The sequence below is a fragment of the Gorilla gorilla genome, chromosome 7 (genome assembly GCF_029281585.2).
Source record: "Gorilla gorilla gorilla isolate KB3781 chromosome 7, NHGRI_mGorGor1-v2.1_pri, whole genome shotgun sequence".
In the NCBI taxonomy this organism is placed as follows: domain Eukaryota; kingdom Metazoa; phylum Chordata; class Mammalia; order Primates; family Hominidae; genus Gorilla; species Gorilla gorilla.
Genome location: NC_073231.2, coordinates 140,341,873 through 140,364,747, shown reverse-complemented (window position 1 = coordinate 140,364,747; position 22,875 = coordinate 140,341,873). Strand labels below are relative to the sequence as shown.

Genomic DNA, 22,875 nt, shown 5'->3' with positions numbered 1-22,875 from the left:
CCACCCTGTGGGATGTTCAGAGTTCTAGAAATACACCCTCTCCCTCCCATTATCCATATGACTTCCTTCTTGCTGGTGGCCTTCCTTGCCTTCTGCCATCCATACTGGAAGCTTGGGATTCATCCTAGAGGCTCCATCTCCTCCCTCTCACACATCATCCCAGCCATCAGGTCTGGCTGGTTTTACCTTCTTCACCTCTCTTAAATGTTCTCTTCTTTTCCCATATTTTTATTCCCCTGCCTCATTTTAGGCCTTTAGCATCTCTCGTCCGTACCACTGCAGTTAACTGGATAATTGGTTCCCTGCCTCCAGTCTTGTTCCTTTCAAGTCCATTTTTTCCATTTAACTTCCAGGTATCCAGAGGGATATTTCAAAATGGGAAGTTGGACATTGTCCCGCCTGACATCTACCAGGGGCTCCCATTGTCTATCATTACTTTCCTGACCCAGCACACAGCACACTGGCTGGTATCGACCCTCATCTTCTCCCCTGCCAAGTCCCTGCCTCCTAATGATAGCCCAGTAACTGCCCACATCTCTCCCAGTCCACTGTGCGATTCCTCGGTTTAGAGGTTGATACTTAGATCTGGGCCACCTTATGTCCAGGAGACCCAAGAATACCAACCTGTGCCCCTCTCAGTTGGGGTTTTAGAGAGATATATGCTAGGGAAAAAAATGGCCAGTGGAAAACCAAATCATCTCTTTATTGTTGGCTGGGCCTGGGGCCCCAAATCTGATGCAAACCAAGTAACCAGGCTAGGAGACTGTGAAACTATGGCAAGTCTCTAAACCATTCTGTGTCTCAGTTTCCTTACCTGTAAAAATGAGGATAATAATTGCACGTACCATATGAGCTTGATGTGAGACTTATAGGAATTAATCCATGCAAAACATTTAGAGCTATCTGGCATATAGTAGCTATCAGTAAAAATTAGAGAAATCAGTAATATTTATCATGTTAGATCTCATTACTTTGGTTAAGAACTTCTGTGCAACACTGAATAATAGCTATGCTAATGGGCTCCCTGTCTTGTTTTTTGGACCACGATAAGAACTTTGATGTTGCATTCCAAATGAGCTATGGAGCCAGTTTATATCTTCCTCCCAACTCTAGGCTGGATTCTGTCCTGAAAGCTCTGATTAAATAACTTCCCTTTTGAGATCTAGTGTCATTCGTTGTTTGCGAGTTTCTGACTTAGAAACCAAGTTCTATGATTTAGTTTGCCTGGATAGCATTTAATCTTTGGAGTTGATATTTAAGTCCCAAAACCTGTACATATTTAGGGAATCACAAATCTGCCTCATTTGCCATGTATTCCTGGGGTTCAGAGGATATTCAGAGGTCAGTAAATATATGCTTCATAAATGAAACCTTGAGACTTGGATTAGCGATGCTATTCCCTACCTCTGCCTGTGTCCTTCCCTGCATCAGCCCCAGGAGAATTCCCTGCTGGCCTGTGGCAGTGCCTCACAGGTCAGAACTTGTTTTGCTTGAAGAGCCTAGATGAGGCTCAGTTCCCACACTTTGGGAGAGAAGATCCCCAGCAGAAAATAGGTGGTAATTGACTTCATGTAGAGGTTCTAATGGATGTGAAGAGTAGAAACAAGACCAATGAAGGAAAGAGTCTGGGAGGTTTATCTTCCTAACTCCCCCTGCACTGGTCAGCAGTGAAAAGGCTGCTGGGGGATGTTTTGAACCCCCTGCATCAAAGCAGAGGCTAAGTAGACAGCAGACTGCTAGAGAGGCTACAGAAGAAAGTGTTTCATGGAGGGAAGATTTCGCCAAGTCAAGTGTTTCTTTCAACTCTCAGAATTGAAAATTTTGATAGAAATTGCTAGCTCAAGAGACTGAATCCTCATTTGGGCTCACACACACATTTTTTGCCAATATGCTTACATTTTGGCAACTTTTCTTCTCGTTAGCAATTCTGCCAATGGATGGGCATGGGGAAGAAAGCGAGCTGAACTCACAGGAAGCTGTTTATCTGCTTTGCCGCAAGAAGGGTGAAATTGGCTCTCAAGTCTGAAGCTAGGTTTGCAGGATCATTTCTTATTTTCATCGCCCTTTTTCTTCCTGCCTTTTATGCCCACTGACTGCCCGATGATGGCAATATAGCATTTTCACTTTTTCTTTTTGATTTCTGTGTAAATGCTAACATTCCAAAAATAATATCTTCATGTTATTTGCTTATTTAGAGATGAAAGCATTTGAAAATGGTTTAGCTTTTATTTTAACTTTGCAGTAATCATATATTAGAATTCTAGACCTTTTGTTCTCTGTGCACTAGATGAGAAAGCCTGACAAATTTTGCCTTTGTTCCAGCTCCTTTTGTTTAGTAAATGCTGTGGGCCAAACTCCAGGGATTCCTTACCCAGGGACTTAATGTAGAAACGCAGCACACCCGGTGCGGCACAAAGCATCCGGTAACCAGAGTGTGGCCTTGGTGTAGGGCGAAGTCCCTGGGGAATGTTTTAGAGCAGGTTGACCGACCAGATTAACTGCCCTGTGTCTTTCCCAGAATGGCCCTTCTGGGGATGGCAGTATTCCCTTCATAGGCTGGGAGAGTCTCCTCTGTGCTGGAGAGAGAGGGAGAGAGAGAGAGAGAGAGAGAGAGAGAGAAAGAGAAAGGACAGGGGCACTCTGGAAAAGCTTCCCAGGAAGGCTGGACAAGACTCTGTGATCAGTTGAATAGTAAGAAAGAAGGAAAAATGAAAGATGGCTGTGGGTTTCTGTCTTTGATGACTAACTGATTTTGCAGAAAGATGTGAGTCCAAAGTTTAAGGTGCCTATAGAACATCCCTGTGGAGATACCTGGAAGGCAGTTGAAAATTCCTGTGTATGGTTCAGGAGAGAGGACCCAACAAAACATATAGATCCACCAATCAACAATGCAAAAATGATAATTGGGACCAGAACAGAAGAACAAATCCAGCACAAGGCCAGCACCTTAGAGAGATCCAGCATTTCACATTAAACCTGGATTGCAGATCTTGTAAATAAATCTAGGAGGTTGAGCCCTAGCAGAACCTGGTGACAGTGGCATGACAATGTCACAGCTGTCACAGTGGGATGGGGCAGCCAGCCTAAGGAGATAGGATGGAGGAGCATGAGGTCTGAGCAGGGGGCATCCCAAGGAGTTGTTTGCTAGCAGATGGCAGAAGCCTGAGAAAGAGAGGTGACAGCATGAAGGCAGAAGGGGGAACTGCTCTTGGAGCAGGCAAGGGGCCTACGAGGAAGGAGTGTGACTTAGGCAGGGGGTGAGGTGGAAGATTTTCCTCTTCATTTTCTTCCTTTCCTCCCTCCTCTCTCTCTCTATCTCTCTCTCTATCTCTCTCTCTCTTTCTCCCTCTCTCCCTTTCCCCCTCTTCCTTTCCCTCTCTTTCTCTCTCTCCCTTCTGTCCCTTTCCCCGTCTCTTTCCTTGTCTCCCCTCTCCTCCTCTCTGTTCTTGTCTCCCCTTTCTCCCTCTCTCCCTCTCTCCCCTCTCTCCCTCTGTCCTCTCTCTCCCTCTCTCCCCACTCTCCCCTCTCTCCCCTCTCTCCCTTCTCTCTCTCCCTCTTCCTCCTCCTCTCCTTCTCCCTCTCTCCCATCTGCCTCTATGGGGCTACTTCATCACAGTTTTATACTTGAAGGGAAGAAACCTTGAAAGAGGAGCTGATCTAAGCTTCAAAGATGAGAGGACATTTTCTCTGTGTTGGTGCACTTCACATTCAGACATTGCAGTTGCTGGTTTAGCTCTTCTGGGCAACAGTGGTGAAAAGATTGATGAATTGGACAGTGGAGGAGTAAAGGTAGTGTTTGAGGTCTTAATAGATGCAGTAGTACATTAGCTTCCAGATGCACAGTAAGAATTGTGATAGAATTGTTGATAAAATCAATAAGAAACGCTTTGCATGGCATTTTAGGTATCAGTTTATATGATACCATTTAATTCTCACAACAACCTTATGACATGGGCATGAGCCTCATTTCCCTGATGAAAAGATCCATGCTAAGAGAAGTTTCAGGACTTGCCTGAGGTTCCATCATTGGTCAAGGCCAGAGGTATGGCTGGACTTGCTCCATCTGAGTCCCCTGCACCAGGCAGAGTGCTGCTCCCATTGTGGCTGCTCCATGGTCTTCTGCTCCTCCTGGGCTAGAAGGCTGCTGGGTCATCAAACAGGCCCTGAATGACCGTGGAGCACTGTCGGAATCATACAGCACGTGGATTACAGGGGCATGCTGGCAGCTCCTGACCAGGGGCCGTGGCATGGAATTTGACAGTGATGGAGATGCCCACCCGTCAACCAGCCAAAGGCCAGGTCTCACTGAGCTTCCCCAGGGGCCCAGCAGGTGCTTCTTTCCCCAGCCCCACTATTTATGCAGCCTCCGAAGCATTGTGCAAGAGGAAAGGCAAGACTGCATGACTTGTTTCTGGCCTCATCCCAAAAGTGTCTTGTCTTGACCAGGTGGGCATGAGAAATAGATTTTACCTGCTGGACTTCCCTGATGGTTGACACTTGTGTATGCCAGTGCTTGCAGGCAAATACTGCGGAGGAATTCATTTAGCTAAAGAAGCAAATACAGTGACGCATCACTGAATGGCAGGGATACGTTCTGAGAAATGTGTCCTTAAGCAAATTCTTAGTTGTAGAACATCATAGAATGTACTTACACAGATGCAGAAGGTATAGCGTACTTGCACTTGCAGGCTGTGTGGTAGAACCTATTGCTGTGACCACTGCTGTGTTTGCAGTCTGTAGTTGAGTGAAATGTCATTATGTGACACCTGACTGTATATCAGGGAACCAATTGTAATGAGAGCTACTTTTAATGTCATTCACTTAAAAAAATGATAGATTAGTGTATTGCTTTTTTTGTCTTCTTCTTGAACAAAAACTAAATTCTGAGGTGGATGAAAAAAGAAAAGAAGTAACAAAAGCAAATTCACTTAGTAGAGACAGCTCCTCCTCTGGGGCACCTTGTCCCGGTCCCTTGGTTGGTCACTGCAAAGGCAGGTCTCAGCATTCCTGCCCTAATGGTTTTCCCTAGAACATATCACAGGTGATGGGGCCTGCTCATCTCAGGCTTTCAGGGTGTCAGATGCTCACCAGGTGGGAGCAGCAGCGAAGGCAGACATCTGGGGCTCACCTTTCCTAACCCCTCCTCATTGTCCCCGCAGCCTTTCCGCTGTGCCCATTGCCATTACTCCTGCAACATATCTGGCTCTCTGAAGCGGCACTACAACAGGAAGCACCCTAATGAGGAGTATGCCAACGTGGGCACCGGGGAGCTGGCGGCGGAGGTGCTCATCCAGCAAGGTAGGCGAGGGGCCAGCGAGCTGGGGCCCTGCCCACTTCCTTTTAGGCCAAGTCCCCCATTGGGAAGAGCTGCTGACATCCTGCAGTTCAGTTCTGATACGTAAATGTGCCAGTGATGTTCATTCTTCATCGTCATAATTGTTGTCATCATCATCCTTATCATTGTTTGTCAGCATTACTTCTTGCCTGGTTAATATTACAACAACCTTAGTGGAAGTCTAAAATAACAGAAGTAAAAATTCACACACAAATTCTACTACCCTCAGCAATGCTGATTTGTCAGCATTGCCTTCCATTCTTTGTCCGTGCGTAAAGTTCGCAGAGATGAAAGTTCGGTTGTCTTTCTTTACTTCACGTTAACAGGAACATGTTGTTTTTCTTTGATATATTGTCTTCCTAATTATGATTTCTAAGGGCTTTTTGTAATTCAATGTTAAATGGAAACACTAACAATTCTGTTATTGAACATTGTGGGATTTTTAGATTTTTCTTTTTTGCAGTTATAACTAATGCTATTGTAGGCATATTTATAGGTGAACTTTTTTGGATTATCTAAAAATATTTATTAAGTAAGCTTGTTACTTATTCATTCTGAAAAGAAAAAAAAGACATTCTAGAACATTTAAACTAATGAGAATTGATGAAAACCTCTCTTCATTTTAAATTATTAAAACTTTTTGGGGTTTTTTGTTGTTTTATTTCAATAAATAATCACATTCCCACTGGAGAGGGCTTAGCTTATGTGCTGTTACCATACAGAGAATTCTGTTGTATTTATATCTACACTTCAATACTTCAGCTAAAAAATGATTGCAGCACACAGTTAGCTGCTCCTCTTTCCTAAGTCCTGTGACTATTTGAAGCTGAAGACAGATTTAGAAATCTGCCCCCAGTAAACAGAGATGTGGAATTGTAGACTGCTGCAGCTGGGGATGCTTGGAGTTTTGTTTCAGCGTGAAGCTCCGCTCGCTGTAATAGCCATGAAATGCATCTTAATGTAAAACAAATGAATTGACTATACCCTTCAGCACTTTCAGTGACAGGGCTGATGCACGGAAATAGATGAGCAGCACAGAAAACTCAGGATAATTTTAAAGCCATCCATCTGGGGTAACGGCGAGCATGTGCCTTCGTTTTCTTAATGGCAGTTTTATGGAGTTGGGGAGCAGGATATGCAGTGGGAAGGTCCCTGGCTCCAATCTGCATTCTTCTTTCTTAGCTGTGCCATCTTGGGCATGTTACCCAAGCTCTCTCCCTCTTAGGCTCTTCACCTGTAGAATGGAGTTCACAGCAGCCATCTTCCACGATGGTGGAGAGGATTAAATGAAAAAACACGTGCATGCCGTACATGTTCAGTCCTTGCTTTTGTATATTTTTTTCAGAACACATCTAGGAATTGTGGAGCCATCGCATTATTTTTTATGACCAACGCCAATGCCCCATGTCCAGGAATCACAGAGGGGAGAATAGATTGGCTTACAGCCCCAGTAAATAACTAGAGTTGCAGGTTAGGGATTCTTTTTCGCATCCTTCACACTCTTGGGTTGGATTGCCAGGAAATAGATGTTTATTGTGGCTGTTGGGACAGGCGTGAGGATCTGAGTGATGATACCATCATTGCCCTATGCTTCCAAACTTTCATCATTGCTGGAAAAAATGTGCTGAGGTTGAACTGTTTCATGCCCTAAGTTTCCAGTTAACTTCCTAAGACTCTCTGCAATCAGTCGGCATTCCCTGACAGGAGCGGGGTTTTATATTTTATCTTTGCAGGGTTGCTTTTGGTTACTCTTTCAGAGATACACATACAGACACACAGACACACACAGATATGTATTCACAGTTGTTCCTAGGCATCCATGGGGGATTGGTTCCAGGACCCTCCGCAGATAACCACAATCCACAGATGGCTCAAGTCCATTATATAAAATGGCGTGGTGTTTGGATAAAGGCTACACACATCCTCCTATGTACTTTAAATCATCTCCAGATTACTTATAATAACTAATACAATGTAAATGCCATGTGAATAGTTATTATACTTTGGTTTTTAATTTGTATTATTTTTTATTTTTATATTGTTATTTTTTTTTTACTTTTCCTGAATATTTTCAATCTGCAGTTGGTTGAACCCATGGATATGGAGGGCCATCTGTACATATATATATATAGATGTAGCATTTGCATATGCATATGTACGTGTATGCATATGTATGTATATATGTTTATCCCCCCATTCCCTTCAAGGGGCATGTTGAAGAAGGAGACAACCCAGCATCTCTTGACTCTTAAGAGGCCATGTGCCGTTGTGCTCTGGCAGGAGAACAGTCTCTGAAATCAGATGGCTGGTGGAGTATGAACACAGTTTAGAAATCTCAGAAGCACAAAGTTCACGTTGTTCTTATGTCTGGGAGAGAGGAGCAGAATGAAAGGAGAACATGAAACCAGATTAAATTACTGTTTCAAAATGTTGAATTGTTTGGAACCACTGGAATTTTTCATTTTCTTTTGATTAATTTCAAGTAACTCTCTCCATCCCCATTTGGTTTTATTTTCCTCTTCTACTCCCCCAAAAATATCTTCATGAGACTTTATAATTTCATGTTTTGATATAGAGGAAGATGTCTTAAAATAACATCATAAAAAACACAAATAACATGTATTTTTCTCAAAAGGATTTTACACTCTCCTTTAAACCATGTGCAGGGATTCCTTGTGTATCAGCTGTGTTAAACAGTGTCACACTGTGACATGTGCAAAGCTATTGATTCCTAGGAAAGACCCTCCTGCCTGCTATGCCACTGGGATCCTGGGATTCCAGGGAGGGGTTCAGTGCACAGTGCTGCAGAGGAGGTCAGGAAAATGGCCTAAAAGGAGCTGAGGGTTCCCACATCAGATACTTCTGTTCTGTGTGGGTTTCTAAGGGAAGGTACTATGGCATTCTCCGTGGAGTTTGGGTGGTTTACAGTGTGTTCCCAAAGCTTGCTGGGAAGAGTGGCTGCTAAGGCTCTTCCCAAGTAGGAGGGAGGGGAAACCTGACTTGTAGAATTTGCCAATTTCTGTAGTGTAAATACTTCTACCGTGGCCAAGTTTAAGCTGCTCACATGATGTCCCTCAACGTGGAGCTGGGGGACATGTGCACATTTGGCTTATGAGCTTGCGTATCTTGGTTCCCACGTACCTTTCACCCTGAGGGCGCTGGGTGACATTGCCAGGTGTCTGCCACCAGGGCCTGTCTGGATGTACTGATCCCTCAGTACTCTGATACTTTGTAGTAATTAAGGTAGTACTGAGCACTATGTAAATATTATACTCCTGGCTTATATTTTATGTGCATCTGATGCTTTGAAGACAGATTCCTCTTAGCCATCACTTCTTCATTAATATGGATTTGAAGCATTCTCCCACACAAATGCACATTTCATGCTGTTTAAGGAAGAAATACTTGTATTGCTTCAGTGGGCCTGCCCCTTTCCTCCCCTTAAAATACACCTGATTAAGCTAGCTCAAGAACTGGTTCAGTAAATCACAGGCTGTGAGAGGCATCAGATACTTTGGTGCTAAGCTTTATGAATCTTTTGCTCACTCCTAGAGCGTGTAGCAGGGTGAGGATGGGGTTTAGTGGGCTTTCCAGTGGCTTCCAAGCCTTCCCTCAAGTCTCTCTAGGTTATTGGAATGACCACACGCTTGGGAGTCAGATGGACCTGGGCCGGGATTTTTGATCACTGTGGACCTTGGACCAGGTACTTAACCTCTCTGAATCTTGGTTTATATACCACCAAAGAGGAAGGCTCATAACCTACCTTCACAGCAGTTGCAAAGATTAGATATCATTCTCTAAGATTCCCAGAGAGTGCCGGCAGTAAGTTCTTGATGAATGGCTCAAATCCACTATTACATTTATCTGCATATTTCTACTTTGAGCGTGTATCTCTCAAGCGCCTACAGTGTGCCTGGAACCATGCTAGGCACTGGGACTTGGTGTCAAACAAGGCAATCGTTGGTGGTATTATTGTTATTCCTGCCCAGGTTGGGGACCAGGGCTAGGCAGCTCCCGCCAAAGCTCTGTATTCTAATTACAGCAGAAGGAATACATCCCCTTCAGCTGTGCCCTGGAGCGGAGTTAGCTGCTTCTCCCAGGGGGCTGTGTCCCCCAGTTTTAGAGTCATTGAAGTGTAAGGGTGGGTAACTGGAGCAAGAGGAAGCAATAAGAGGAGAAGTGTCAAGGAGACGTCTTAGTATTTGGCATCTGCTAGAATCTTTATGTTACTTTGAAGTGCTATATTAGAAAAATGTAAATATGTATGCATGTGTACCTTGGATGTATGTTTGTATATTAGTTTTTTACACCAGATTCAGGGAAAATAGCGTAGCAGGAAATCCAGAAACTGTGAGGTAACCCACAGGTGATGTATTTGATTTTTAGACATCTTAATTTTAAAATTGTTTTTATTAGGGCCCAGATTCAATAAGTTCTTGGCACATGCTTCTAGTGATGTGATATAATGCTGTGTTATTGATTGTTATTTTATGTGTTAATTTATCTCTCACAATGGCCCTGTGAGCTTGGCATAATCGTTCCTATTGTGAAATAAGGAAATGAAGGGAGTGCTAATGACTGACCTCAGGTCACACCAAGCGAGCAAGTGGCCAAGCCAAACTCAGTCTCCTGATTCAACGTCTGTGCCTTTGCCACTCCCATGTTTGATGTCCTCTAAAGTTTGTAGATGTTTGCACTTATTAGAGAGGAGGAGGAGAAAGAGGAGGAGAAGGAAGAGGCATGGTCATCTCTTAAGCAATTGGGCCACATTTGCTGGTAGTTTGTGGAAAAGTCACACACATGGATACTGTTTATTTTCTCTTATTTATTCACCCCCGAGGCTAATTGCTAATCTGACCCAAGACTGACTCTGAAACCTATTTCTTTGCAAGTCCTTCCCTATGGTTATCCAGAGTGTCTCAGATCCCAAGATTTGGGGGCGTATGTGAGGGGAGGGGGCGGATGGGAAGACCTGGCTTATGCTCCTCTGCCAAGTGTTTCTCATTGGGTTTGGGATATCGGCTTGGCTGATAATAAAATGCACTTTGTTTCCTCTGCTGCATTTTCCCTTTTGCTCTTTTTCTTGAGGATCCTGTGGGAAGAGGGGCTGAGATTTAAATAGGATTCAGATAGTCCCAGGTAGGATCTAATATTGCATGCCATGTCACCAGGAACCCTCCACCTCAGTGCTTGCATGTGACTTCCGGTTAATTTCTACCCGTAAGCACTTCCTAGCTCTGAACTGGGGCCCTGGCTGGGCCTAGGACAGACACTGAGTTAAGAGACAGTAGGAAGTGCAAATGTCAGCAAAATTCTATTCCATATTCACTTGTTAATCTGTGTAATACAATTTTTCCGTATCCACTTTCCTTGGATAATTTACCTGCTTTTGTTCCTTGTCCTTATCCGTATTCGTATCCGTCAGTGCCTGTGTTAGTTGCCTGTAGCTACTGTAACAAGTCACCACACACTTCGTGGTGGATTAAAACAACACAGTTTTATTATCTTAGTTCTGAAGGCCAGAAGTCCAAAATGAGTCTCACCAAGTTAACATCAAAGTGCTAACAAATATTCCTTCTGGAGACTCCAGGGGAGAATCCCTTTCCTGGCCTTTTCTAGCCTCTAGAGGCTACCTACATTCCTTGCCTTGTGACCCCCTTCTCCACCTTCAAAGCCAGAAATGGCCAGTGGAGCTTCTCTCAGATTGCATCTCTGTGCCCTCTCCTGCCTTCTTCTTATAATGACCCCTGTGATAGCATTAGGCCCACTCGGAGAAACCAGAATGACCTCCCCCTCTCAAGATCCTGAACTGAATCACATAGTTTTTGCCATGTAAGGTAACATGTTCACATGTTCTGGGGATTAGGATGTGGCTGTCTTCAGCGGCCCATTATTCTGCCTACTGTACTCAGTGCCTTTTTTAAGAATAGGAACTTTATTGCAGTGGCTCATCTCAAAAAAAATAAAAAATAAAAAAAAAAAGAATATGAACTTTAGCATCTTCACCTTCGTAGAAGAGAAAACCAAGACCCGAGAGTTTCAGGAAGCTTTGGCTCACCTGAGCAAGTGCCAGATTCAGGTCTTGTGACTGCCCAACCCAGTGTTGTGTGCCATTCTGGGAGTTATATTATTGAAAATGAAATTGAATTTTCAATAACTTCAAGCACCACAAAGGAGCAGAGATATTTTAATGCCTGAAATTGCTCCAGAATATATTGCATTCCAAAAAGAGCAAAGCGTACCATCATCAGTTTTTTTAAATTGCTCTTGAAATTCTATATTTTCACCTGATTAATCAGTCCGTGGGAGGAAATTGTGATTTGAGGACTCCTGGTTTTTATGGTGTGCACTTAATATCAGTGCCATGAGTAAATTCACCAAGTCTTCCGTTGACCTTTACTGTGCATTGCCTAAGAATTTAATGAATCCAAATAGAAATTAATTTCTCTCAGCTTTGATGTCAATTAACTGGCGTAGTTATACATTCAGTCTAGATTACATATTTTCATTTGTTGTTCTTTAATTAAAGTCACTGTGGCAAAGGCTGAAGTTTTAATTAATGTGGGGGCATTATCATATTAAGTTTAATTTAAATATAATATAAGAATGTTTTCCTCTCTGAATTAGTTTCCACTAAAGAATATCCCAGAAGGAATCTTTAATTTCATTTTAAAGCCTAAGTTTAACCTTTAAAAGTTTGCCTTTGTTCATCATCACATATTAAGTCTTTATAGGAGAAGCAACATCAGCTTAACAACAACCACAACAACAAAAAGTGGAGGTCTTCATACCTTGGAGGTTTTTAAAAGGTGATTGAAGGAAAAGACATGATTTTATCTGATTTAAAAAAGCGATAACAAAGGAAGTTAAAAATGAAGTTTATCCTCTGGGCAAGAAAGAAGCTCATTTGTTTTTGCCTAAAAAAGAGCACAGTATGTTTGACTTTCAGAAAATAAACATCCATCTGAGCTGTCTTTTCAGCAGAATATTCTAGAATTTAAGAATTTGGTGTTTGTTGCCAGTCTTTCTGCTGACAGCGGGCGCCTTCTGCCTTGGTGCCCTCCTCTGCCTCCACCAGGGTTGGGGCCAGGAAGCAGTGGGCGGAGGTGCTGGGGCTGCATGTGGCTGGCAGGTTGGCCTCTGTACTAGTGACTCTTTGGAAAATTACCCACAACCTCAGCTGATAGAACAGAAACCCCAATAAATAGAACACTGCTCTGTCTTGATTCCACTGACATGGAATTGATTTGGAGATTGAGCGCATCAAAACTGCATCTGGGAGATGATTAAATGTGGGCCACATCCCCGTGAGGTTTATCTGGTATAATTTGTCCAGACAACCTTGGTATCAGGACAGAATTCCTCCATTTCTTCCCGAGTACCCTAATGAGCAATACATAAACATAGCAGCCTGAGATACACTCAGTGGTCAGCTCAGCTCTTTTGTTGCCTAAGTATAAGCATCTTAGTGGTTTGTTCAGCTCACATGTATATTGGGGAGGTGGGATACTTTGGGACATCACTGGATCTGCATATCAGAGATATAGAGGGGACTGTTTGTGAGGCTTTAGGACTCCACACAGAGGATGAGAAGGCTGTACAGAGATTTGAGTTGGAGAGGTGCTTGGTAGAAGAACAAGGAGTGAGTGGTGTCACAGAAGCCCCGAAAAACTAGATCTTGACTGGAGAATGTGGTCAGCATCGCCATATAATGCAGAGAAGTCACAGTGGAAAATAGCAAAGACTGGGGTTAAGGATGTGTGTTAGACTTAGATTCAGTTCTTAACTTTGCCAGTGTGACCTCAGTAGGGTTACTTCACCATCCCAAGCCTCTGTATAAAACAAGCTAAGCATGCCTGTGTCATTGCGCTGTTGTGAAGAAACCATGACTTGATGTATGAGGTGCCTGATGCATGGTAACTGCCCAGTTAGTGGAAGACATATGTTGTTATTGTTATTAGTAGTGTCGGTGGTGGTACTAGTGGTAAGATAAAGAGTGAAGAGTATTCATTGGATTAACCAATGAGGATATTAGCTGATCCTGACATGTGCAATACCAGGAGAGGACTGAGTGCAGGAAGCAGCATGCTATGGTGTGAGGCAGGGCTTCTCAACTTCAGTACTGCTCACAATCGGGGCCAGGCCAGTGTTTGTTTTGGGGGCTGTCCTGTGTGTTGTAGGGTATGTAGCAGCATCCCTGGCCTCTACCCACTGGGTGCCCTGGGCACCCCCCAGTTGTGCCAACCAAAAGTTCCTCCATACATTGCCTGTCTGGGAGGAAAATTGTCCATAGTTTAGAACCACTGGCCTAAGTAATGAAGAGAGACAGGGAAGTGAAGAATTCATATAATTTTTCTGGTTTAAATTTATAATCTTAATTTCAGTAATTATTTTGAATAGGGCAGTTACTCTCCCATGGAATAAAATTTGAAAGATGGAGGAGATGTGAATGCTGGCCTCCTCCACTTGCATCCCAGCCTGTTGTCCACCTCAGAGCATCATAAACAACACCTCTTTCTGGTGAGTTCTTGGAAGTGGAGACTCCACAGAATCCTGGCTGTGAAGGAAAGGGGAAGATAGGCCAGCACCAAGGCAGGCCCTCGGATAACACCGAACACACTTATTTGGTGAGGGGACAGATGTGTACAGAGGGGAGGTGCAGAAGTCCAAGGAGAGCAGGGGGATGGTTGGAGAAGGAGCTCAAGAAAGAAAAGGATTTGCCAAGACCCAGAGTCAGTGATGCAAGACAGAGTGATTGAGGAGAAGCTAGATGCCGGCTGCTGGGACTTGAACAGCGAATAAGTGGATGATGCCCCTGAAGTTCCCGCTCTAGGAAGGTGCCACTTTAGAAGGGAGAAAGGACAATGAAGATGTGTAGGAAAGATAATAATACAATGTCAGACTGAAAGTAGGGAAATCCATTAGAGAGTTTTGATGGCTCTATGTGTTTGGTGGGGCTACTTTTGCTAGGAGTCCCAGGAGGGCCTTTCTGAAGAGGTGGTGCTTAAAGATGAGGAGAAGGTCAAATGGAGATCTTGGGGAAGAGTTTGTGAACCAGGAGGCACAGCAGTTATCCCAGGAAGGGAATGAAGTTGGTCAGTGCAAAAGACAGAGAAGGGAGAGAATGAAGCCGAGAGGGAGGGAGGTGGGACTTGCAAGCCAAAGGGAGGAGTCAGGATTTTATTGTAGGTGAGACAGAAGACCATTGGAAGGGTTTATACCTCTGAGACTGTGATCTAGTCTGTGTTTTCGAAAGACCATGTTGTGTGCTGGGTGGGAAGTGGACCAACAGTGGAGGATAGACAATAGCTGCTGAGAGAGCGCTTAGGAGCTGGTTGCTCCCATCTGTGCAGAAGACTGCAGTGGCCTGGCCAGGAGGCGTGGGAGACACTGGGATGCACAGTCCTGTCTACCTGTGGGGAGGCATCCCAGTCTGGAGTTTGGGACAGGAGTCTGGGCTGGAGCTACAAATAGGAAAGTCATTAGTTTGTGGATAATATATGTCCTGGGCAGGAGGAAGAGCCTGAAGAATGTCTGGATACTGAGCCTAGGCGACACGGGACAGAGTAGGAGGGCCCAGCCACCCAGCCATGGGACAGGGAAAGCATAAAGGTGTGGAGGCTGGAGGAACAGAGTGTTCAGTGGAGTGGTACTTGCACCCATGCAGGGTTTCAAAACTTGAGGGGCTTTTAAAAAACTTCAGGATGATGGAGGAATCTTAAACTGCTTGTTGTAGAAAGGGGCATTGAGTCTAACAGGGCTGAGGATCAGTGCTCTAGAAAGAGGAGAAAGGGGTCTTGGAAGGCGGAGGGGAATTCTCGCCCACAATTGGTGTCAGGCCAGGCATAGGCAGGAGCAGAGGGACAGAATTGTATAGTACAAGAAGGTCTGGAAAGTTCATACCTGATATTCTCATTATGAAGTAGGAGACAAGAACTGAGGCTGAGATTGAAAGAGGAAGTCGACAATAGTGTAGGGGACTTAATGAGATGGATGGAGAATTGCAGTTCTTCTTCTGGATAATTGGACAGAGTTGACTAGGGAAATACTTGTGGTTGGAAGTGTGGCCATAAGAATAAATAATGGCTTTGTGATTTGTCTCAGCATCCCCGGGTCAGAGCAAGGAGGGCTGGGGCTTGGATTGATGCTGGGCTGTGGATTTGCCAGGCAGGTTTGAGAGAAAGAGAAGTAGCTGAGGACGTGGAGGGCTTTGCCAATAAGAGTTGTAAGTTTTGGGCTCTGGAGTGTGCTCTTTGGAGAGGGGAGCATAGTTAGGGGTAGGTTGAGAGAAAATGGGAGGGGATGCAAACTGAAGATCCTCCAGAAATTGAAGAATAATGATAGTGAAAGTAAGAGATGGCCCGAGGGCCGATAGTTGTCAGAGTGGGATGCTTGGATTTAGCCCCATGGGTGGTGCTGAATAATCATATGGGTGACTGAATGGAACTCCACAGATTGTGAAATGGTGGGGAAGGTTATTGGCCTTAAAGTCAATGGATGTTACAGTATTTAAGTGGAGAGGGCCAGGTGCCAAATTGTCTGATGGATCTGGCACTGTGGGTAGCAGGGACAGGATGGGGAAATGCTCCTGCTCTACCGTGGAGGTGGCATTGCTGCCCTGCCCGGGCCTGGCATCCTCCTTACCTGGGGCTCAAGAGCATGAGAAGCCTCCACTTGAGAGGACTTAGCGGAGAGTGTGGTCAAAGAAAGACAGGGAAAGAACACGCTCTCTGGCAAGGTGAATGTTGGGGATTTTGTTGGCCAGAAGGTCCGAGATTCCAGGATGCTGCGGAAGCATTGGCATAGAGGAGAGACCATGTGGACCACAGAGAAGACATGGCAGAGAAGGATGGGAAGCCAGAGTTTGCGACTAGGGAATGACCTGCTGGAATTGGGTACCTCACAGTTCCAGACAGCTGTGGTGTTGGGGTTGTTGGTGAGAGGGCTCATTCCCCTGGCCCAGCTCAGGGTGGCGGCCCGGTGGTGCCAGCATCAGCCTGGCTCAGGCCAGTAGACTAGAGGCCTGGCACCAGCACTACCCTTAGTCTCCTGAGGCTGGAGTTTGCTTCTGAAGGCACAATCTGTTCAAAGAGACTTTTGTCCAGGCTGCAGTTTAGTTGCTGCTTCTGTATAATTGTAGAAAGATATTCTTTTGTGTGACTCTCCAGTTTTTGTTTTTTTTTTTAAACCTAGAGTTGTACATTCTCTTAATTAAAGCATCTAAACACTTCCTGGAACATGTGCAAAATTTAATCAGTTCAATAAATAATGACGTTTCAGGATGTGACCAGCTTTTAAATTTGTTCTTTACTGGGAAATTTGCATGGGAATTTATGCTAATGACTTAGCTTCTGACATGAAGGAGACTGAGAATCAGGCTCCTGGTCTTAGTGTTTTGGGACAAAGGAGATTAAGAAAAGCAGACACTCCCTTTCCATTGTTCTCGTTTTCTAAATTATTTGTTACTTACAAGTGAAAAAATGAAAGAATGATTTAAGCCACTTACCCACTGGCCAAGGGAATTATGTTACTTATCTTAGTTCTCTCTGGCATTTAAACTGTTGGGCACATATTGGGCTGTCTACAAAAGCTTATTCAACAAATAAAAAAAGTACATTAAGTTTTAAAATCTCTGCCTTGAAAAACATATACTGTTGCTATTGTGTTCCAATACTAAGGTAAGCTTGAATTGAATACAAGTGCTGGAGACAAAATAATACTTACTAGATTTGAAGCATTTGAACAGGAGGAGGAACTGTTGCATTTTTCTGTATTACGAACACATTTTTTTTTTAACCTCTGTCTGTGCTTTCAGGTGGTTTGAAGTGTCCTGTTTGCAGCTTTGTATATGGCACCAAATGGGAGTTCAATAGGCACTTGAAGAACAAACATGGCTTGAAGGTGGTGGAAATTGATGGAGACCCCAAGTGGGAGGTAATTTTTTTAAGTATGGTATTAATCTTGACATTTCTAAACACAGATGAGAAACCAGGCAAACCCAAATACTGGGCACGGACAGTCATTCCTCAGAACATTAGATTTTCTGTTTGGGGAACTTCTGAAACTTTTTCAAATGATGTCTCGCGTCTGAGGGGTATAACTGGGTTAAGATCTGGGCCAAGCCTGTGAATTCTTGTTCTGGGTTGAATTTAGACTCTCTTGTGAAAGTTTGTGTTGACCTCCTTGACACTTTTACTTATGTTATTCACAAATCCAGAGTTTCAGATGTTGCATCTGAAAGAATGGAAGGCAAGGATTCTATTGTATTGCCATCCTCACCGAGAGAATTGGAAAAGGCTCTGTTTCCTGAATCTAGGCCCTGCTCTCTTTCTGTGGAGAGCTCATGCTCCTAGCTGCTTTTTTGTTTTTTTCCCCTTAGGAGTTGGAACCAGTCACCTGCTGAAAACACGCCTTTATTATAAGAGCCAGTAACCATCTCTCTTTTCAGATACTAGGTATTGCCACCACGGACTAATTGCAGTTATCTAAGACAGGGTTTCTCAGACTCAGCGCTGTCGACATTTTGGTCTGGACAATCCTTTGTTGTGGAGGGCTGTCCTGTGCCCTACAGGCTGTTTAGCTGCATTTCTGGCCTCTTCCCACTAAGTTACTAGTAGCATCATCCCCCCAACCCCATCCCCTGTTGAGATACCCAAAAATGTCTCCAGACATTACCAATGTTCAGCGTTTCCTGGGGGTAAAAATCACCCTCACTTTATCTAAGGACTTTACAGAGCATCCAGTGGTTAGGAGAAGGCTTTTTAAACAGAATCCACAACATATGAAAAAAATAATACATCATGACATTGTGGGGATTATTCTGGAATGCAAGGCACAAGTGGTCTCATGGAAAGGTAACATGTTAACATCCGTTATAATATGAAACAGTCACCTTCATACATGCAGAAAAGGCATTTGACAAAATTCAGTGTTCACTGATGAAAAAGAGTAAATAGAATTTGATGGATACATCCTTAAGATGAAAAAAAAATGTGTGTCGTCCAAACACCAGCATCTTACTTCACTGGGAAACACTAGAGTGTTTCCACAGAAGTCAGAAGCAGACAAGAGTGCCCGGTGGCTCTGCTGTTCTTTAACAGCATGTGGAGGCATCAGTAAGTGTGGCTAGACCAGACAAAGCAGATGGAGACCTAGAACTGGAAGGAAAGAAATAAAAAGTATCTCTCTATATGTATAATAGGATGATATTTTCAGAAAATCCAAAAGAATGAATGAAAAGCTAATATAAACAAAAAGCAGCAGATTAAAATATCAACATACAACAGTTAGTTGTAGATACATGTACACCTGTAAATATGAATGTGTATACACATATGTGTAAATATAAGAATATGTATATGCTAATACATGCACACATATATACATATATAAAATCAGTTACAATGGAAACAAAACCCCCATTTGATACAGGAAACAAAACCAAGATAAATCTAGGCATAAACCTTATAAAAAATGCCCAAAATGTAAATATGGGAGACTATAAAACACTTCTGAAAGAGACATAAACCTAGAGTTGAGGAAATTAATGGGAATACTCAATATCATAAAGATGTTAATTCCCCTGAAAGTAATTTATACAATAATTTATCAATGTAATATGATCTATGACATATTACATGTAATCTAAATACCATTAGATTTTTTTCTGGAGCTAATCAAGTTGATTTCTAAAGTTCATTTGGAAGAGTAAGTACAATTAACTAGGAAACCCTTGGGAATAACAACCATAAGAGGAGAATCCTACCAGATATTAAAACATATTATGAAATCTCTCTAAGTGTGCATGAATAGATGGTTTAATGGAATAGAACAGAAAATTTAGAATAGACCCAATGACATATGGAAATTTAGTATATGATAAAGATGGTGTCTCAAGTTGGTAGGAGAAAGGTGGGCTTTTTGATAAGTGACACAGGATAACTAAATAGCTATCTGAAAAAAGATAAAATTGAATCTGTTTATTATAACATATAAAGTTATATGAGACAAATTTCAAAAGGATCAGATATTTAAATATAGAAACAGTAATATTTTACAAATACTAGAAGAAAGCATAAGTGAATTCATCTATAAACTGAGAGTGGTGAGAACTTTTGTAACTATAATTCAAAATCTAGACTTGATAAGGAAAAAGATTTTTTAAAAATTAACTGCATAGAAAAACTTTAGAAGTCTTATGGAAAAGAGCTCATAAATAAGTAAAAAGATAAATGATAAAAATATTTTTATATAGAAAAAATTAATATCTTTATAAAAGGCCTATAAAAATAGTGATGAGAAAGATCAACCCTTTAGAAAAATGGACAAGAGATAAGAAAGGTTCAGGGAAAAGGAAATGTAAATAACATTGAATATCTGAAAACATGATCAGCCTCACATGTAAGGAAAGAAATTTTCATTAAAATTAGCCCTGGATGGAATTTCTCACCTACTAGCTTGACAGAGATCCAAAAGTTTGACATTATCTCTGCTGGAAAGGCTGTGGGGAAATCTGCTCTCATACGTTGCTGGTAGGAATGTAAAATGGCCCAGCCTTATGAAGAGAATAGCAATATGTAACAAAATTACGTTTGCATTTCTTTATCCATTAACTCAATAATCCAACTGTTAGGAAACCATCCCAAAGTTTCACTGGGACACTGTGTCCATACTGACATAAATAAATGATTGAATAAATAAATGTGGGAGAAGGAACTATGCATTTCCTCCAAAAAATAATGATTAATAAATGTAGAAGGAATGAGGGAAATAGAAAGTTACTATTAGAATACCACAGGAACAATCATAGCAGATGAGATCCGTTAATGAGTGCTAAAGTTAGTAGGCAAAAGTTTAAGGAGAAATGAGATATTCACATAAACTCTGAATATCTCCTTCCAAATATTTATTAATTACAAAAGGCAAAAATAGGAACTTTACGGTGGAGGTACCACCTTCACCAAGCAGTAGATAGAGGTTGGCATCATTAGTAATGAAGCATGCTGACATCATGTGTGACCTGATACCATGTGATCAGATGAGAAGACACTTCATCTCATGGTATTCTTAACTGAAATCTTCAACCTCAGCCTAATTATCAGAAACCATCGGACAAATCCAAATGATGGGTGTGGTCAAATACCTCATCTGTACTCCTCAAAAGCGTCAAGGTCATGAAAGATATGGAAAGTCTGAGGAACTTTCACAGCTAGGAGGAGACAACGGAGGCATGATGGCTAAATGTGCTGTGGGATGCAGAATTGGATCCTGAAACAGAAAAAGAACATTAATGAGAAAACCGGAGGAATCTGGAGAAAGCCTATTGTTTAATTAGTAATAGTATCCAAATGTTAATTTCTTGTTTTGATAATTGCGCCATGATTATGAAAGATATTGAGATTAGGGGAGGCTGGGTAAAGGGTCTCCAGGAACTCTCTGTTGCAGCCCTTTACATCTTTGGAAGTCTTGTGTAAGTCTAAAATTATTTCAAAGTAAAGCAGTTACAAAAGATAAGAAATGGGGTCATTATATGTAGGGAAAGGAGACAGAGAGCAAGATGGAAGGGATGGGGAGAAGCTAAATTTCTCAAAATACCCTGCTGTGTAGATTTGACTCTGATTATATATAAAATATTGTAAAAGTATTTTATATAATAATAAAAACAAAATTAAACTTAAAAAGCAAGTCTTAAACATTGTGAGCAAAATGAAATAAATGATTCTAACTGTATATCAAATTGGTGACTACGTGGAGAGGAACAATTTCAAGAGACTTCAAAACAGTTATTTGATTGGGATGTAATCTAAGGGCAAAACAAACTGCAAAAACTGCAGTTTTCAAGTATTGTTGGTAGTAAGGACAATATTGTGATTCTGAGGCTGTTACTAGTGTTTAATAATGACAGCAAAACACATAAAATATGTTTAATTCTGTAAGTTTATAATGATACTTGGAAAAAACAACTTAGTCACCATTGTAGAATGTTAGAGAATCAACTCTTTATTTTGAAAATTGGTAAATTAAGACCAAGAATCAAGCCATTGTTCTACCTTTATTTTTTAATTTTTTTTTGAGAGATAGGGTCTGGCTACCCAGGCTGGCATGCCATGGAGCCTCCCTTCATAGCTCACTGCAACCTCGAACTCCTGGGCTCAAGCAATTCTCTTACCTCAGGAGACAGTAGATAGTCCTATCTACTATCTTCCAAGTAGATAGGATTATAGGCAAGCACTATAATTTTTTGAAAATTTTTTAAAATAGAGACAGGATTTCTCTTTGTTGCCTAGGCTGGTCTCAAACTCCTGGCCTCAAGCGATCTTCCCACCCTGGCTTCCCAAAGTGCTGGGAATACAAGTGTGAGCCACCATACCCAGCCCTATTCTACCTTTAAAAACAAAACAAAAGCCTATGTAAACATAACCAAACATTCGATGAGGGGATGTTTTTTCTTTTGAAATATTTCAACTAACACATGAAAAATTAGAATATTACCATGTTGCAACCTTCTAATGATGTCATGGGTTTAGCAATGATCATCAGTTACTGCTAACATTACATAAAAGAGACCACCATCCAAAGCATGTCTCCTGAAAGAACTGCCCAATATAACCCGTGAAGCATTCTTTGCAAAAAGGGAATCTGAATCTAATTAAGCTTTTGTATTTGTATCCAGTGACCAATTTACAGAAAACACCATGGATGGAGGAACATTGGTCAATTCCATGGTGATGCAATCAGCGAAACTTAGATTGCTGACAGCTCTCTAAGGCAAACACCCTGCTGTCTTCAACAAATAAACTACAAGGGGAGAAAAGCCAGAAATGGAGGAAGAGCATATGGGTTTTAAGTCTTATGAGACGTATTAATCAGTTCTAATGTGTGAACCTCATTTAGATTTGATTTGAACAAACCTAAAAAATGAGGTAATTGGGGAAATTTAAACATTGTCTAGACCACTGATGATGTTAAGGATTTATTGTAAAGTTTTTGAGTGTGACAGGAGCATTGTAGTTCTTTTTTGGGTGAGTTTTATTTTTTAGAGATACAGTATGAAATATTTATAGGGCAAATAATGATTTCAGGATTTGCTTCAGAATAATCCTGGGGCAGGGCATGGAGTACATGGAAACATAGTCCAAGAAAGTCTGGCCATGATTCAACCTACAGAATGGGAGAAAATTTTTGCAATCTATCCATCTGACAAAGGGCTAATATCCAGAATCTACGAGGAACTTAAACAAATTTACAAGAAAAAAACAACCCCATCAAAAAGTGGGCAAAGAATATGAACAGATACTTCTCAAAAGAAGACATTTATGCAGCCAACAAACATATGAAAAAAAGCTCATCATCACTGGCCATCAGAGAAATGCAAATCAAAACCACAATGAGATACCATCTCACGCCAGTTAGAATGGTGATCATTAAAAAGTCAGGAAACAACAGATGGTGGAGAGGATGTGGAGAAATAGGAATGCTTTTACACTGTGGGTGGGAATGTAAATTAGTTTGCCCGTCGTGGAAGACGGTGTGGTGATTCC

General features: G+C 42.1%; 1 protein-coding gene across 3 annotated transcripts in view; it reads left to right on the top strand.

Annotated features, from left to right (window-relative positions):
* ZFAT (zinc finger and AT-hook domain containing) overlaps nucleotides 1-22,875 on the top strand; it is a 233,381-nt gene that overhangs the window by 174,428 nt on the left and 36,078 nt on the right. For all 3 annotated transcript variants that reach the window (XM_031014020.3, XM_055348046.2, XM_055348048.1), the window contains exons 12-13: nucleotides 5,160-5,298; nucleotides 17,151-17,269. In XM_031014020.3, coding sequence (XP_030869880.1) covers nucleotides 5,160-5,298; nucleotides 17,151-17,269 — 258 coding nt within the window. The remainder of the gene's footprint in view (nucleotides 1-5,159; nucleotides 5,299-17,150; nucleotides 17,270-22,875) is intronic.